Genomic DNA, 17277 nt, shown 5'->3' on the forward strand with positions numbered 1-17277 from the left:
CTTTGGAATATCTGTATTTATAGAGGTTTTACTAATAAAAAATGTTGAGAACCATCTCAAATGATTGCTCCTAAGAGGGGGTTCCTGAACGCGTCATCAATCCGGTTCCTGGATAGTCCGCTACCGGTTCTTCTATTGATCCGAGCGGACTCCATGTTGTTCCGTCAGCTTCAGAGCGAACAAGTGCTCTGGAAAACTCTCACGTTGCTGCTCTCTGTGCCCGTCAAGTAAAACTTATTGCATAGTCTCACTGAGCGTGTTGAAGCTCCAGAAAAAGATGGCAGACTACCGGGACGACAACGGTGCTCGGGCCCTGCTTGCATTACAGTCGGCGCCGTGCAGCCCTGTGCGCGTTGCGGTGACCTCTCACTCCTATCACCAGCCCTCGCTCGCCATCCTGGGTCCTCCGCTAATGGAAGCTCGCGGGGTCGCCGGTGGTTTCCCCGTGAGGCTCTCCTCGACTCCTCCGCAGGCCCTGGCTAGGCTCGAGGGCCGGGATTTCGAGTTTGTCATGCGCCAGAGGACGGTGACCATAGGCCGGAATTCATCCCACGGCTCTGTGGACATCAACATGGGTCACTCGAGTTTCATTTCAAGGCGACACTTGCAAATTACCTACGACGACGCGAGCGGCTTCTCCCTGCGGTGCCTGGGCAAGAACGGTGTGTTTGTTGACGGAGTGTTTCAGAGGAGAGGAGCGCCGCCGCTTCCGCTGCCCAGAGAGTAAGCCCAGAAAGTTAGCTTAGCAGTTAGCATCACTTCCAAAAGTTCTAACATGCCTTAAACATTTACCCAGCACCCAACACCTTATTATTTTTGTAATTTCTTATCAGTTTAAACTTTTCCCTTGGATTAAAAACAATGTTTGTATTTTTTAAAGTATATCAAACGTTTATTTTTCTGCCAAAATAAATATTAGCCTAGCATACAATTCGACAACGGCCACATATAAAGTGACATCGTGTTGTTCAGGTTTAAAACAAAGCATCGTATTTACTGCATAAATTCTTTTATTTATATGTTAAGTAACTCACATAAATAATTTAATCAGAGCAGCCGGTTTTTCTTCACTCGCCTTGGCCTGTCAAACATAGGTATATAAAGCTCTGAACTTGTATTTATATCTTTATATGAAGCTATCAAATACTTTATTCATAATCCGTGCCTTAAAACCGTAAAAGCCGTTTCTGTAGCGTGTGTTGCATTTTAATAAAGTTGCTCAGCATGCTAACTTCACGTTAGCCGCGGGGCTCTAAGTCAACGTGTCACCGTCACTTAAACATTAATGTAAACAAACGCACCCCTGACTACTCCCCTCACGTGTCTTGTAGAAACGACTCCTGTTTCTTTTTGAAACTGGTGTCACTTGTGCCTTTAATGACATCACGTTTTATACGATTGTAGTTTTGTTTATTTTAACTATACTGGCTATAAATTCTGAGGATTTTCCCCTGATGATCGGGTTTGTAAATAAACAGATGTAATCTGCAGAGCTGAAAGTGTTGACTGCGCATATCCTAACAAATCACTGAAGAGGGTAGTTCTTCTCTCTGATTGGCTCCTCGGACTGCTGGGAGGCGTGTCCAGCTCTGAACCGGAAGTGTTGGCTTGAAGACTGTTTTATTTGAGACCCACATGGAGAGAAAATAATCTTACTACAGCCATGTTTGCATGTGTTTTTTTTTTTTTCTCAAAAGCACACTGGTTGGTGACAATCTGGGCGATCCTCAGTATAAAAGACTGCAAAAACATTTAGCTGAGTGCATAATAATTCTATATCAACCCAAACAAAAGCTATATGGCTGTTGCAAGAGTATTATTGTACCTTGAGTAAAGATACCATCCATTTATGGTATTTACATTTAGAAAAAAAAAACTACATGTTTAAGTACAGTGGAATCTGCTTATAGTGATCACGTTGGTCCAGAGCCAATTTGAACACTATAAACGGTTGATTACTATATCTGAATTTCACTTCCATTATTTCACTTATTTTTTTATTCAGAATATCATCTAAATGCCATTTGAGTGGTTTTTCAATGAAAAAAATGAAATGAAACAGATAGCTTCCGCATTTCCTAAACTCTGGTAGCCTAGTGCTGAAGTTTGAAACCAACAACATAGAAGATAACCATGTAGGCTACAGAAAATTAAAGGTAGCCTGCCTCTGTTTTGTGTTGCGGATCTGTTGCGCCGCATTAAGAAATCACTTGACATATTTATCCATGGTTCCCTCGATCAGAGTGTTGTCCAACAACGACTTCACTTCTTTTTCAAAACAATGTAAAAGGTCAAAGTTTTTGAAACCAACATGCAGGAGACCAGTCTTTAAAATGCAAACTGCATTCCTCATCTCAGCTCTGGAAGGGATAACAGTCTCCACATCTTCATCTTTCATTTCCAGTCATGACTCGCAAGCTAGTTCTACCTGCCTGGTCGTCAACTTTTTACATTAGCTAGCTAGGCAGCAGCAGACTCCCAGAAAGGAATCATGGGAGTAAAAAAATAAAATAACTAGCCTACACGTAATTTTAAAATGATTTTTTGCACATGTTTACATTCATAAAATGGCCAAAAATGAACACAATATGTGGATTTCTTGATTACTATAAACAAATTATTTAAACAGCATTTGTAAAGAAATGATCCTGTCCCAGGCCTTTTGAACACTATAAGCAGTTGATTACTATATCCGTGTCCACTATAAGCAGATTCCGCTGTATCTTTATTGTCATTTTGGAACCATAATACATATTTTTGAGACACCTTTAAAACCCTTGCATCAAAAAAGAGCAAAGAACCCTAAAATATAAGACCAAATGTGTGGCAACTATTGGTGGAGATTAGAAACCTCTGTAGAAGCTATACAAATCTTTGGAAAAGAAACTATGAACAAGGAAATCTAGCATGTAGTATTTATATATAGTGCATCTTCTGCTATAGCACTGTGAGATAGGTCAGTGATCTGTTTGTCAGCATATCAACACAATTATTGAATTGCTCTTACTTCAAAACAGAATTGCTATTTATAATAAGGGCCTATTTTATATATTATTTATATTTATACAACTTTAGTCAGCAACATAATTTTTTATGTATGGACATTAAGATAAAAATTTAAGTTAAATAGTACCAAACTATTGGATGTAATCTTGACACATTTCATATACGGATCCATTTTATATGCAGTTAAGGATAATTCAGATAGGTCACACTTAACAAATTTTAGTCAATCTCAGATTCAGTTGGTAGGAAAGATATGTTGGAAGATTCCAATAGTTTTGAAAATGTAAAAATATCCGAGCCCATGTTAAACAGTTCATGCTTATTTGGGATATCCACATACACACCCATAGTGCTATAGTTGCTCTGAGGCAGAAAAAAATGGGAATTCTGCCAATCTGTACAGAACTGTAAACACAGAACTACTATTTTGCTTTGCTGTGTTTTTTCCAGTTGTGCCAGCCATAGACTGGAATTAAGCAAAGTCATTTCTAATCAACTATCCAGCACAAGCTACTTTGAAACTGAAAACCTCACATGTTCTCCAATACAATAAGTTAAAAGTTTGGATTAATCTGTTTATTATTTTTTAGATTAATTATCGGATAGCAAAAGGTTCCTTAAAGAAGATTTTTTTAATGAAATTGAAACAGGTGAAACTAAAATGTTTCCACTTCAGGACCTCTGGATAGAGCATATTGACAGACAAAAATATATATATTTTTGTGTTAAATCCAAAATATTTATATATTTTAACAATTTTGATATAATTACTGCTCAAAGTGGATCGCTCTGTCAGCTAAAGATATGTTTTACAGTCTCTATACTCCAGTTAACGATGAATAGATTACTAAATTAGTGACGATTATCTCAATAATCAATTAATCACAATTAATCTGATTAGTTGTTTTGGCCCCACTGAAGGCTGAGTATCAGTGAAAGAAGCATTTGAATAAATATCAGGATTTTTTTTGATGAGGTGTAGACTTCATTTTTGACAATCTAGCTTTCAGTTTGTATATTGAAATATTTGTAATATTCATTAAACATTGATCATTTGTTTCAGTTTTATCCATGATGTGTGAAAGTCATTCATATGTCAGTTTGTTTGTTATCCCTCTTTTTAGATTTTCCATGCAGTCGTCTGTTTTTCTTTTTCTGTCATTAAAGCAGGAAATTGCTTGCAGCACAAACACGTCAGCCTCGTCTAAAGCAGCTGCAAACAGTTGGTTGTTGTGTTTTCCTTCTAACTGCATTGGACAACCTGGCCCGATTAGACGCAAAAGCCTTTGACCTTACGTCTCAGAGCTGATCGTGTCCATTTGATCCATTTTGTGTCGAGCTTTTGCTAATTCAGCAAAAGCAGGGAAAGGACTGAAGCTCAGTCCCCTTAAAAGCTGCTCCCTTCAAACGACAAGGAAAGTAAAGATGTTTAACATCAGTCATCAAACGCCCACTGCTACTCATTTTAACACATCTATTATAGAAGCTAGTCTTTTGTTTGTGAGGATTAGAACTATATCGGCCAGTTAATTAGTTGTTGCTTTCATTCGGGCATTTGTTCAGACTTGCTGAAAGTGGAGAAGAAAAGAGAGATTTAGGATAACAGGTTTATGTGTAAACTTTACACTGTTTTCTTGTATTTGTCCACAAACTGGTTGGTTTGTAATATAAACATAATTTTGTAGTAACTTGAAAGTATAACTGCTTTTATGTTTAGTGAAACATTGCTGTTATTCTCCAACATTACAGGTTATGTTTCTGCTAATCTTGTGATGCTAGGTTTTGTTTCTGTAAACTAACTGGAGCTTTTTCCTTGAAGTCTTTTTTGATGTTACAAAGTCCCTGTTCCGTTCTTTTTTTCTAAGCTTTTTTTTGCCCACCACTGTCTCCATCTCTCACCGTTGTGCTTCTGTCTTTCAGGTGTATGTTTCGGTTTCCCAGTACAGTCATCAAGATCCAGTTTACATCCCTCCTGGAAGTGGAAAAGCACATGAAGGAACAGCCTTCTCCTCCCCCTCGCCCGCTTCTTCCCCACATCTCCCCTCTTAAAATCAGCATTCCCACCGCGCAGCAGCATGAAGAGCACATCAGGGCGTTCGGATCCCCACTGCCATCACCCACCGGCACAATCAGGTAAGCCACCAGTGGGGGGGGAACATCTGTCAGGCTAATCCTAATTCAGTTTCCATCAGTTTAGGGTTAACGTTGTACCTTTTGTCAGCAGATTTTTGTTCAGAATTAGTCTTTCCTACTTCAGTAAAATGCAAGACATGCAACCTGGAATATTAAAGGAAATATCACATGAATCCCCTAAGAACTTGACTCAATGTACTTTGATCTTAATGTATGACTGAGTTGCATTGGAATGAGCAGGATTGATTTGAAGTGGACTAAGAGCTGCATTTGTAGTACTATACTATTACAACAAAGCAATACTTTTTGTCAATGTCTTTAGGGATTTAATATTTATTTCAAAAAATGTACTTCAAAAGTTACAACTGTTGTGTTCTGCACTGCAGTGTGTGAAGAGAATCTCCTACCTCCTGTCTGCATGTGGCATGTGTGTTTGTTTGCGCGGTGTGAATAAATATGTTTGGCCTCAGTCACTGAATCACTCCCATCGTAGCGGGGATTTATAAAATGTTTTTCTGAGCTGAAGTGTTGAAAGGTTCTGACTTGCATTAAGCTATGCATTCGTATCCAAAACTGCTTCGGATGCTCTTTTAGGTTTAGTTGCAAACTGCAGCAGAGCTAAAAGCAATGATCTATTGAAGCAATGACATCCAGGGGCCAATAAAGATCTCCAAATAAAAACAAGACCTACTTACTTATAAACAAGTTCTTAATATTTAAGACATTAATAAATAAAAATGTAACTGTTTGAGCCTTTGTTTGAATTTGTAGACTGTGACCAAATCCTCTTTATTTAATGCAGTTCAAATCACCTAAAATTTTGTAACTGACATTTAATATATTAGATTAAAGTCTGACAACATTGATATTACTTTTTAGATTTTAAAGTTATAATCTCAGTATTGTTTATTAGGGTATGAATAAACCTCATGAATGAACTGAGGAAGTTTTGATTTCTAGTTCAGGCTTGTTGTTTTTATAAAGCTTTTCTGCTTTGTAAACATAAATGGGGATTTCTTCTAATTTTTGTGTTAGTGGAGACTAAATTGTCTACATATTTCTTATTTTAAACCCCTATGAACTATATGTTGTCATATTTAACTATTAATTTAAATTAAAATAAAACCATTTCAAGGAAGATTTGTAATAGGTTATATTGTTAGTCTAATAATTAGTGATTGATCTAAATAAATATAGGAATAATGCAAGATGGACAAGTATTTTATTTTTATACATGATATAAATCCATCTGGTTGTTTAGATAAGTGTCTTTAGATTACCAATGGTTCACATAACCCAGCTGAACTTAGTGTCATGATTCTAAAGATCTTTCATCTTTAAAAACAAGGAATGATGGTGCAGAACATGTGTACTAATTCAATTAATGGTTAAAACTGTTAAAACCAGCAAACAAAAAAACTGAAAAGAGAAGTTATTTGGCTCTGTGTGATTTTTAGGCATCAGTATGCTTCACACCTAAATTAAGGAGGAACAAGAACATTGGGGCGTGGAAGACACTTTTCGGTGTTTTTTCTTGTACTGTTATTGTATTAAAGAAACGGTACATGTAATCAAGACTGATTAACCTCATCTGACCTTTTATTACCTGTGCTTTAGGTGTCAGCGTTGTTATTATTATTACCAATAAATGCTTTCAGTAGAGTAAGCCTTAATCATTTTCCATCAGGGTTTATTTTTTTGTTTTTGTCAAGCCTTCAAAGTGGGGAAATATAAATCAGTGTCTTCATCCAGGTTATTGAATAAATAAGTGTCTGAGTCTTGGTGATCTTTAGGAAATTTTTTTTTATTTAAATCATCTCTATGATTGTAAACAGCCAGCCTCACTGCCGTATAGTGCCACCTTGTGGCCGGTGTCTGCCTGTACAGGCATACCCAGCAATGTCAGGCTATGTGTACATGCCTTATATGGGATGGCTGAAGCTTCAGGGCCTGTGATTGGCTATCAGGCAGATTGTTTTGCCTGTAAGCCACTTTCCCGTCCACTGGTGGTTTCCTTTACACCCCCCACCCCCCTCCACTTTGGCCCTCGGCTCCTGTTCCTTCACATGTTGACTCAAAACAAACAGTATAAATAAGTCTGCTCTTGCTTCTCTGCATCGCTGTTATTGTGGCTTTTTTTAAAGGCTTATATTTGTGTACTTGAAACAACACGTTACACATTCGAAGAAGATTTTTGCTTCATCTTAAAACACCAGGATCTTTTTCCTTTAAGGGGACTCAGTCGCCTTTCTTGTCTCGCAGCTTGAATGAACAGTTCAACATCTACCATTCTTCATCCTCTGCCTGTGGACAAGCAGGAGGGGTGAAGGGTTTGTTCTAAAAAAGAAAGATTAAAACTTAACTGTCCAGTTAAAATCCACTGATCTTCAAGATGTTTCTTTGCAAAATCTGTTTTGTTTTTTCCTTCTCTAGCTGGTTTTAAGCTCTAATATTTGAGCTGTTGTGACAAAACTAAATCCTGCAGCTTTCCCCTTCTGAAGAAATCTAAACAAACTATATTCTTTCCTTCCTGTGATCATTTATTGAACTGTATCCGCGGCTCTCTGCTGCCAGAAGTAAATCAAAGCTTAGTGACTCCCAGAAACCACTGTTTACTTTCCTCAGTAAAGCAGGTGTGTCTTGTATAAATTACTGTGCTCTGTCTAAACAGCGGCAGATAAAATCCTGTTAATGGCTAACTTATTTTTCCGATTTTGTTGGATATTTGTGACTATTTTGTTTTTGTAGATTTTTTTTTAAATAGTTTAAACCAGTTTAAAAAGACCAGAAGAGAATATGAACAATATTGAGTTCTGTGGGTTTAATTTATATTTAATATTGGGAACTTTCGTATCTAACGATCCACATCTAGGGAGTAAAATCTTAATCCTATCTTAGTTGCAGATTCTCCTCAGATGGATCTGCTAGGTTGGTGAGAGGCAGCGAATCCCAATATAAGAGTCCTGCTGTAGATTTTCAGAAGATTCTGTCTCTGAATGGGCCATTTTAACACTTTCTAAACCGCGCCATTTCTGCTTTGACTTAATGTTTGCAATGATTGTTCTGCTGGAACAGGAACCTCCATTCCAGTCTGAAATCTGAACAGCTTTCTATCCAGGCTTGCCCTGTATTTGGCTCCGTCCATCTTCCTGTCTGCTCTAACCAGCTTCCTTGCACATCAGATGGGACATGATGTGTTCAGGATATCGGGCTGGGCATGGGTTCACGTTTCAAAAAAATTATTCAAATTCTCCAGATTTATGATCTACTCTTTTTTGTTTGATCTCAAATTGGGATTGCTGGTTTTAAAAAGATTATCTTTAGTAATTTCATCACTAAGGTGGTAATTGTTGATTCTAGTATTATATTCATATTATACTCAACCACAAATTACATTCACAGTAATTGATGGAGGCTGGAAGGACATTTAAAATGCTTTTTTGTTTTGTTTGTAAAAATTGTCCTTTGATTATCTGAATTAATAGAATAGAATTCAACTTGATTGCCATTACATTGTTAGAGAGCAAGGCAATGAAATGTAGTTTGCATCTACCCAGAAATGCTATACAGGCTATAAGAATCAATTCATTTTTCATGCTCTAAAATAATGTTATTTTTTGTTAAGGCTTAAAAGTTGAGTTTTGTCTCATCTGACCTGAACTTCTGTTCTCGTGTATTTATTTCTTTTTGCCGTCTTTCTCCAAAAAGACAGGGTTTTTGAGTGCATAAATAATACTTTCACCTTCTTTAGTTTGATGTCTATATTTTAGTCATTTCGGTCGACAGTTTTTGCCAAATAGTTTTCATTTACTGAATGGTTTTCCATTAGATTTTGAAAGGTTGGCTTATCTTCTAAATCAAGCTTTTTTTGAATCTCTTCCCACTTCATACCTGACCTGCCTGCTCTGTTCATTGCCTCACAAGACTTCACAAAAATAGCTGAATAAATAACATTTATGTAACCTCTTTCAATTAGGAAAATATTTCAGAGAGATTAAGCAGTAAATAAATGTCCAACATAACTGCATGGCTCACTTCATAATAAATAGTTTTTAGTTCTATTTTTTGTGGATACTATTTTCCTCCAGTTATTTAGATCTCTTAAATAAAGCTTTGAACTGTCTTTTATATATTCTATTAACTGGTCCTGAGACTTAATTTTCCTTTTTTATGCATTTGCAAACGACAAACGGCATACATCAATATATAATCAACATGCCGTCTGTAACCTGGTGACAGATTTTATAAGATCACATCTGTTTATTAATGTTTTCATAACCTTGTTGCCTAAAGTGTTAAAAAACCAACCCTGAATCATTACAATTACAGTTAATTAGTTTATGTTTATTGTCCATATCGGTGTTGATAGTAATAATGTTCTGACTGATAAGGATGATTATGTCATTTTTTTGCGGTTAAAGTTTCTGCACATCTTATTTGCAAACTGTCTCTGTGGCGTTTATACTCTGTTGACATTGAGGAAGTAGAAACTGGAGAGCAGCTGCACATTCAATGAACCCTCATGAGTAACGCCTTGTTTATTATTTCACATGTAAACACGTGCACATGACCCTACAGGAAGTTGTATGTGAATGTCGGCGAGGGAGGAAGCTGATTGCTGTTTTTTTTTTTTAGAGTCAGCACAGCCTTATGTTTTAGTGGTTTATTTACACACGCCCTCTGCCCAAAGGTCACATGTCAAAAATCCCTCAGATCAGCAAAATGTAATAATGGCAAATGTAAGGGGATGTTGGTGGGGGTGTCTCTTTACTCTAGCTGCATTACTTCTTCCAAGGGATATCTTAGTACTTCTCTCTCCTCTACAGTGTTCCCAACTCCTGTCCTGCTAGCCCTCGCGGGGCAGGGTCATCAGGGTATCGCTTTGGACGCAATGTGACCTCTGACCTCCAGTTAGCTGCCGAATACGCTGCGAAGGCTGTATCTGAGCGTGGGCGAAATCTTGCTGAGCACAGAGCTGGGGGAGGTGAGCAGCGTGTGGAGTCCGTGGGAGGAGACAGTCCCAAGGTAAAAATAAATGATATCCTTCGAAGAAAACTGTGCAGTTAAAGTGGATGAGATGGTTGTCGGGTTTTGTTTCTCGATCCTCTAGGATGAGTCCAAGCCTCCGTATTCCTACGCACAGCTGATAGTCCAGGCTATCTCTTCGGCTCCAGACAAACAACTAACTCTCAGTGGGATTTATGCCCACATCACCAAACACTACCCCTACTATCGCACTGCAGACAAGGGTTGGCAGGTACGCTTCTCTTATACTGTCCACAGAAGACTTTATGCTAATATATATGAATATAGTTGGAGAGTAAATTAGTTTCAGGACTTTGGTTTAGAGAGCAAACAGATTTGTTACACAGGGTGTGATATTTCAAGTGTTTTATTTTGATTTAAATGATTCTGGCCTATGGTGAATAAAAACTCAAATTTCCAGACCAATAATACAGATTAAAAAGTGAATCTGGCTACAGAAGCATGGCTTTATTTAAATGTATAAACAGTGATGGAGAAGATGGCGAACATTGTCTATTCCAAGCTTTCCCTCTCTTCTTTTAACTGTGTAGGTCTTTCATTAGAAAGCAATGATGCTATTGAAAGGTTAGTGGAGGGAAAAAGTGCTGATGGGGATGAAAAGGTAGACAGGGTTACTACCAAGTCTTAATTAAATCATAGGAATATATTAAGTTCTCAACAATATGCTAATTTATCTGGATGTAGATTTACTCTGCGTCCAAAAGGAATCTATTAGAGAATTTCCAAACATGTCTTTGCTTGTAAACCAGTTTATTTAAGGTCTTTGGTGCTCATTGTTGTCTCTTGACAATCGGTTTTGTGTGTTTCATCCAGAACTCAATAAGACATAATCTGTCTTTGAACCGCTACTTCCTGAAAGTGGCCCGCTCTCAGGATGAGCCTGGAAAAGGAAGCTTTTGGAGAATTGATTCTGCCTCTGAGAGCAAGCTGGTGGAACAGTCCTTTAGGAAAAGAAGGCAGAGAGGAGTGGCTTGCTTCAGAACTCCTTTCGGACCTTTGTCATCAAGGTACAGTGCCTAAGGTTAATTTGCTGTTGCCAGTGGCAGAAACATACACCCTGAAGAGAGGGGGGTTAATCATTTCTCCCCTTTGTCTTGCTTCTGTCACTTGCTGTCATTTGATTGGACAGAACCAAGTAAGTCTCGTCTTGAGGTTGTGTTTTAGTGGAAGACACCAGCAACAGAGGGCTCATGATGTTTTAAGGGTGTTTGTCAATAATGCAGTTGTGTTTCCTTCTCCTTTGCTTTTTGTTTCAGGAGTGCACCTGCATCTCCAACCCATCAGGGGCTTCTGTCCCCCCCATCCAGTGGGCTGCAGACTCCTGAATGTCTAAGCAGAGAGGGGTCTCCTATCCCTCATGACCACCATGAGCAGCTGGCCAGCAAACTAGCATCTGTGCCAGAGTATAGGTATTCTCAAAGCGCCCCAGGTGAGCATGTATAGAGACACACAAAATACTCTTAGGATCCGAACCTGAGCAAAACGAGTGAAACTGTCTCTTAATAGGCTCTCCAGTCAGCAGTCAGCCTGTCATCATGGCCGCTCCCCCTCATCCCACCGTCCTGAAGCCCATTCACATGCTTCAAAGCGCCCCTCAGTCCTCTGTCACCATGCTGAGGGTGGTGACCAGCGCCCCTCCATGTTCCAACCCCCCTAATGGGTACAGCACTGTTGGAGGACTGGAGAGCAACGATATTAGAGGTAAGGTTAGAAGATTTTATTAAAGTATTTTCTTTTTATTTAATGTAGAGCATATTGAAATATAATAACTAAACATAAACTAAATAAACATTTTCTGATGTTATATTTTAAGCTGCTCATTCATCTCACTATCACAAATGTAAACATGTAGAGTTTGCTCAATTCTGCCTGGACTTGAACTGGAACTACTTCAGTCAGATGTGACAAAGACTGAACTTTCTGGCAGCAAATGTTCCAGTTGGTTTAGCATGAAATTGGATTAATATGTTGAAAAGCACCTCATGGTGTTATGCACAGTGGAGGATCTGTGATGCTGCTGGCCTGTTTCTCTTATGGACATGTTTCCCAACCAGAACTACGTGTCCACCATTTTTGTTAATTTCTGCAAAGAATTTAAAGGTTAAAAAAAGTAATTAAAGAGTCACATTGTCTCCCCCTGCAAAATAATAAAAATAGCAGGGCCAGCTTCAGGCAGGTGCCATTAGAATCTTTAAAGCAGCAGGTCATCACGGAATGAGATCCACCTCCTTCCCTTTTAGCGTAAAGCTGCTCTGGATGAGCTTAATCAGCCTGTTGGTCGATGTCTCAGAGTCATTTAGCAAAGAACTTGCAGTTGGACTGGACCTGTGGCATATATGCCACCTTCTCTTTGTCTTTATATCTACAAGAAACCCAACTGGGGTTACACTGCCCCCTGCAGCCCCATTAGTGAACTCCATAATGCTCAGCACTGAGACTAAAATATTCACTCAACAATATCTGTTTATGTATTTTTTAGAATGCAGCTTTAAAGCATGGAGTTTTGATGTTTTTTCATAATTGTTGTAATCAATTGTGTTGACAAATCTTTGCATCCAAGTTTAACAACAGAGGCAGGGCGAAAGGTTTTTATGGGTGTCTTTGGGAGGATGAGAGGGGCAGCTCACATTAAATATTTTGAGGATAAAACCAAACAGGCCAGATTAAGATGGAGAGCACGTCTGGAGAAGGATGCTGAAGCTGATCCTGCTAAGACAAAATAAGAGATTTCTGGGTGGAGGAAATGTGGGCAAAAGTTAGTAGGCAGGAGAGAGGAAGAAAGGGTTAGAGTGAGACCGATGACTGGCTGTGGCGCCGCCGCAAGGAGAAAATCATAAGAAGAGAAATACATGCTTTAATTATATCCAATAGATCCAAACTAGTTGGAATGTGAAAAATAAAATGGACACAATATGCAGTTAATTCTCTGTATTAACATAAAATGTAAAATCTAAATTTTACATGCTCAACTATCACCTGATGCAGTTAGATTCTTTATTGTATTGTTATGGTTTGAAAATGTCCATTCTGATTTAACCATATTCATTTACACTGTTGTTGAAAAGTTAAATTATTTTACTTGGTTCATTTGGTCAAACACATGCAGATCAAATACATGTAAACTGTTGAATTTCTGTCTTTTTTTTAATTTTTTTTGCACACAATGTATAAAAATGTTAATGATTATTATGTAACAGACTGCTAAAAAGTGACAGAGAAATTTTCTTATTTTCAAAGTTTTTTAATACCTATGTAAAAGTATTTATTTTTAAAGGTACTTTTTATCGGACAATCATCATCAGATCACACGTTTACTTAACGACCACATGGCCCTGTTTAGAGCCAATCAGAAGAGCGGGAGGATACATCTGCTAATCTAGTTTCGATGTCACTGAATGTTTGATGGAGGGCTTCAACCTCTTTCATTTCATCTTTAGAAGCCCAGCAGAACAGAGAGCTGGTGATCCAGACCTTGGATAGTGTGGTGCAAGCTGGAGACGGACGCTACATCACCCCAGGTCTGCACCAACTGCCTGTCCGCCCCGTTACCCAGAATGGCAAGCACACCACTACTGCTGTTTCCACAGCAACCAGCTTTGCTAATTCATCTGGTAAGTTTTGTTTCTATAGGCAGATCTCAATCAGATTCCAGGGATTAAATTTGACAAAAGGGGAGTGTTTACAGTAAATATATCCCACACCAGTAATTATGTATTTAAATTTCTTAGGGCTGATTAAAAACACAAAATAGACTTTTCAGGAAATCTGAGGAGCCTATAACGATGAGAAAAGATTTTTGACACAAATCTTGGCCTGCTAAAAAGTGTCCGTGTTCTGCACACGGTACGATCAGGACCCTTTTTGCTTTAATCGCTGCAACAATACATGCACAACATTTCTCAGATCAGGTCTAAATCCCAGAAATTCAAAATCTGTTTACATGGACACTAAACGAAATGATCCGATCATGACGCATGTATATATGTACCAAGCTTTTGATCAGCTCAAATCATTTGAACATACACTGAACTGTCTAATCCTCTGGAAACGCTTTAGCAGAAGAACCTTCCTGTCTTTACTTGCCCCCTTATCTGCAACTGTAGCTACTCTTATGTCGCGCACATTACTTTTCCTTCAGTTGTTCAGTTGTGTCTGTTAATGTTGTTTTTTTCTCCCACGATGTACCTTTGCCTCCTCATTTTTAGTGAAGTTAAGGTATCCACGGTACCTGATGGCATGTTCATCCACACATTACATTTAGAGCCACCACCTCCACTAAGGAGAACCAGGAGAAAGTGGATGAAGGCTAGTAAAGAGGAAAATGTCATAATGATGTTGTACACATGTGCAGAGGAGATGATTTTACTCCAAAGATCTGAATGGATGGTAACAGGCACACCTATCAGGAAAAAAACAAAACACCTCTCAGTCAGAATGAAGTTCCTTTACTATTGGACTGAATCGGATTAGAATCTTCAGTCTGACATGTTGACACATTTTTGATCTGATCAGGCCTTTGATGTCCATGTAAATGTACCTTACGTTTTCTCACTTTTACGGTTCTGACTTGGCAATCTCAAATGATTGAATGTGTGTTGCTTCATTTTCAGCATCCTCCAAAAGTGTTTTTTTTTTCTGCCACACTTTTTCCTTCCACCCAACTGTTCATTATCATGCTGTGATCACCCCATTCAACGTAATCCCAAAAATGACATCTCTGTATGGAGTCATTTCATTGATCGTATGTAAAATTTACATTTTCTGAGAAACTGAATCTGGCATCTGTTGAAAAAATATTCAAATCAATGCTAGATCTAAAAAATAAATCTCTTTTATTTTTGTCCCCTGGTAAATGTCAGTAGTTTTTTTATTTTGTGTTTTTAAGGGGAGTTACAACGGTTCGATGTACATTAAGGCCTGATACAGACCGTGTTCAGACTGCTAAGCTAATGCAGACGAGTGTCACTCATCCTGTTTGTTTTGGTCACATTAGCAGCTTTGTCGCCATTCAGAAAGGACATTTGTATCTGGACTAAACCAAGCCTTAATACAACTAACCCCCCCTCTCCCCTTTTTTGATTCTTTTCTAAGGCCTGAACAGTCCTCTACAGATCCTAGCAGCCCAGGCATCCAGCTCCCCCCCGGTGCTGGTGAGCAGGCAGCCTAGTGGAGAGGCCTCTTGTGAGTCGCCGGCCAAGCGGCCAAAGATGGAGGATGAAGGAGAGACTGAATCTGCTCAGCATCAAGTTACATCTGCCCAGCAGCCTGTTATTGTTGCAATGTCGTCTCAAACCCATGAGCCTCGGCAATGAACCCTAAGGTGTCGCACGCTCCAGTTATCCAATGGGCATCCTCTCTGTCATCTTCTAAATGTTTTGCCTTTTCACATTAATGTGACTGTAGGTGCAGCCAGCTTGTTGGAAGAGAAATGAATAGATTATGGTCAGAGCGACTTAAAATGTATATATGTTCTACATTTTAAAAAGCAAGTAAATTGGCTTCAGGCTGTTTCTCCTATTAAAGGATAGTGAGGATAGTTAGGCCTAATATGCAAATGTTTAAGCACTACTTTACCTTCTGAACGTTGGAGATGTATCTAATGCGCCATGATGTAACTCAAGCCAAAGAGCCAATCTTGACTGCTACATTGGTTAGTTAGTGCCTGCTTTAAATACAAAAACTCAGAGGATATAGAAGCCTGTGGAAGATGGCAGCACATACCCAAAACCAGGCTTATGACCCCTTGGATACTGAAACTAGTTTTATTTTTTGTTCAGTTTTCTTTTCTTAAATAAGATATATTCTTAGATAGTGAAATGAGCAAAACAGGTGTTTCAAAATATTAAAAAGATGGACATTAACTTTCAGGCAAAGACCAGAATGTAATACCTCTTGCCTTCTCTGTCAAGCAAAAAAAAAAAAAAAAAGCAGATGTTGGGGAAATCCAGGAAGGACGAGCCAGCAGTTTCTCAGCATGAAGCTTCTCAGATTCAGGTGGATCAGATGAACCGGGGCGGCAGTGTCGTGCAGAGAGGGGCAAAAAGAGGCAGCTACTGGAGGTTGACTGAAGTGGAATGCTAACCTAATGTAGACAAACTGATTGTTTTCCAGTTGTTTGGTTTGTGTAGTGGTATGGGGAGAAGTGAAACGGCCTCTGTGCAGATTTGTTTTAGCACAAATAGGCATTGTTGTAATAATCAAAGCCTTAAAATATTTCTACTTTTCAGAAATGTCATTTTAGCCTGTAGACGGCTTCACTGTTTTAGGCTAACATAGCGCTTCAACAGTCCAAGATCAGCAACACTACGACAGCAGCAGTTATGTTGCATCAGTGTACTTGCTAAAGTTTTCTTAGAAATAAAAAAAAGGGCGGGACCAACTCATGACCAGGAATTATAACTGTTCTCAGCTTTCTTTCTTCACAATACTTCTGATATATTCTCTACTTCCAGCTTGCTTTTCTCGCTCTCTTCATTGACAGTTTTTCTTTTAGTTTCCTGTCACAGACGCTGCATAATTAGATTTTCTCTAGCACTTTCTCCCCCGCTTTTTTTTCCATCACTCTGCCTTTAGCACCCCTGAATGTCCTCTTGTAGGCTTCAGACTCAAAATTTCAGTGATTGTTGTTGCACAATAAGAAAAGACGGTTGCATTATGATTGTATGCTGCGCTATCTGCTAAATAACAAAGCTAATTAAAGTTTTCTTATTTTGGAAAGAAATATTTTTGCTATGTGTATAAGCAGCTGTCATCAACAGGTAAACATGGAAATAGAGAGGTATGTGTATTTTTTAATGTCCCTGTGTTTGTGATTTGTTTAAAATCTGTAGCACAAATTAAAACAATTCTTATTGATCTAACAACTTGTCTTCTATGTAAGAAAAAAAGGCAGAAAAAGTGTTCAAACAAATTGATTTCATGTCAAAGAATCCAACAATCTTTATTGTTGTTTATCATTCTTAATATAAATGCCCAGATTATACATGCATGAGATGAGGTCATACAAACTGGATAAAATAAATTTCCCTAAAGAGAAAAAGAACATGTTTATGAAGACATATTGCAAATAGTCTAATCAGCCTGAAAGATCAT

At 38.4% G+C, this 17277-nt stretch overlaps 1 protein-coding gene across 2 annotated transcripts; it reads left to right on the top strand.

The window, feature by feature from the left end:
• Positions 1–277: 277 nt before the first annotated feature.
• foxk1 (forkhead box K1) lies at positions 278–17045 on the top strand. Of its 2 annotated transcripts, XM_038285324.1 has the most exons (10): positions 278–723; positions 4927–5139; positions 9966–10164; positions 10250–10396; positions 10999–11192; positions 11315–11320; positions 11442–11614; positions 11692–11886; positions 13623–13796; positions 15277–17045. In XM_038285324.1, the coding sequence occupies exons 1-10, from the start codon at positions 278–280 to the stop codon at positions 15495–15497; spliced, it is 1968 nt and encodes a 655-aa protein (XP_038141252.1). In that variant the 3' UTR covers positions 15498–17045. The 2 variants fall into 2 exon arrangements, with proteins under 2 accessions (XP_038141252.1, XP_038141253.1); XM_038285325.1 differs by lacking the exon at positions 11315–11320 and having other exon boundaries at positions 15277–15497.
• Positions 17046–17277: the final 232 nt, after the last annotated feature.

Source organism: Cyprinodon tularosa, unplaced genomic scaffold (genome assembly GCF_016077235.1).
Source record: "Cyprinodon tularosa strain WSP-4 unplaced genomic scaffold, ASM1607723v1 ctg21, whole genome shotgun sequence".
NCBI classification, from domain to species: domain Eukaryota; kingdom Metazoa; phylum Chordata; class Actinopteri; order Cyprinodontiformes; family Cyprinodontidae; genus Cyprinodon; species Cyprinodon tularosa.

Excerpts from the sequence above, each read along its gene's own strand:
- foxk1 (XM_038285324.1), top strand. The coding sequence starts at position 278 with ATGGCAGACTACCGGGACGACAACGGTGCTCGGGCCCTGCTTGCATTA. Across the intron at positions 10,165-10,249 it reads TGGGAGGAGACAGTCCCAAG|GATGAGTCCAAGCCTCCGTA; the intron begins GTAAAAATAAAT and ends TCGATCCTCTAG. Across the intron at positions 11,887-13,622 it reads GGAGAGCAACGATATTAGAG|AAGCCCAGCAGAACAGAGAG; the intron begins GTAAGGTTAGAA and ends TTTCATCTTTAG.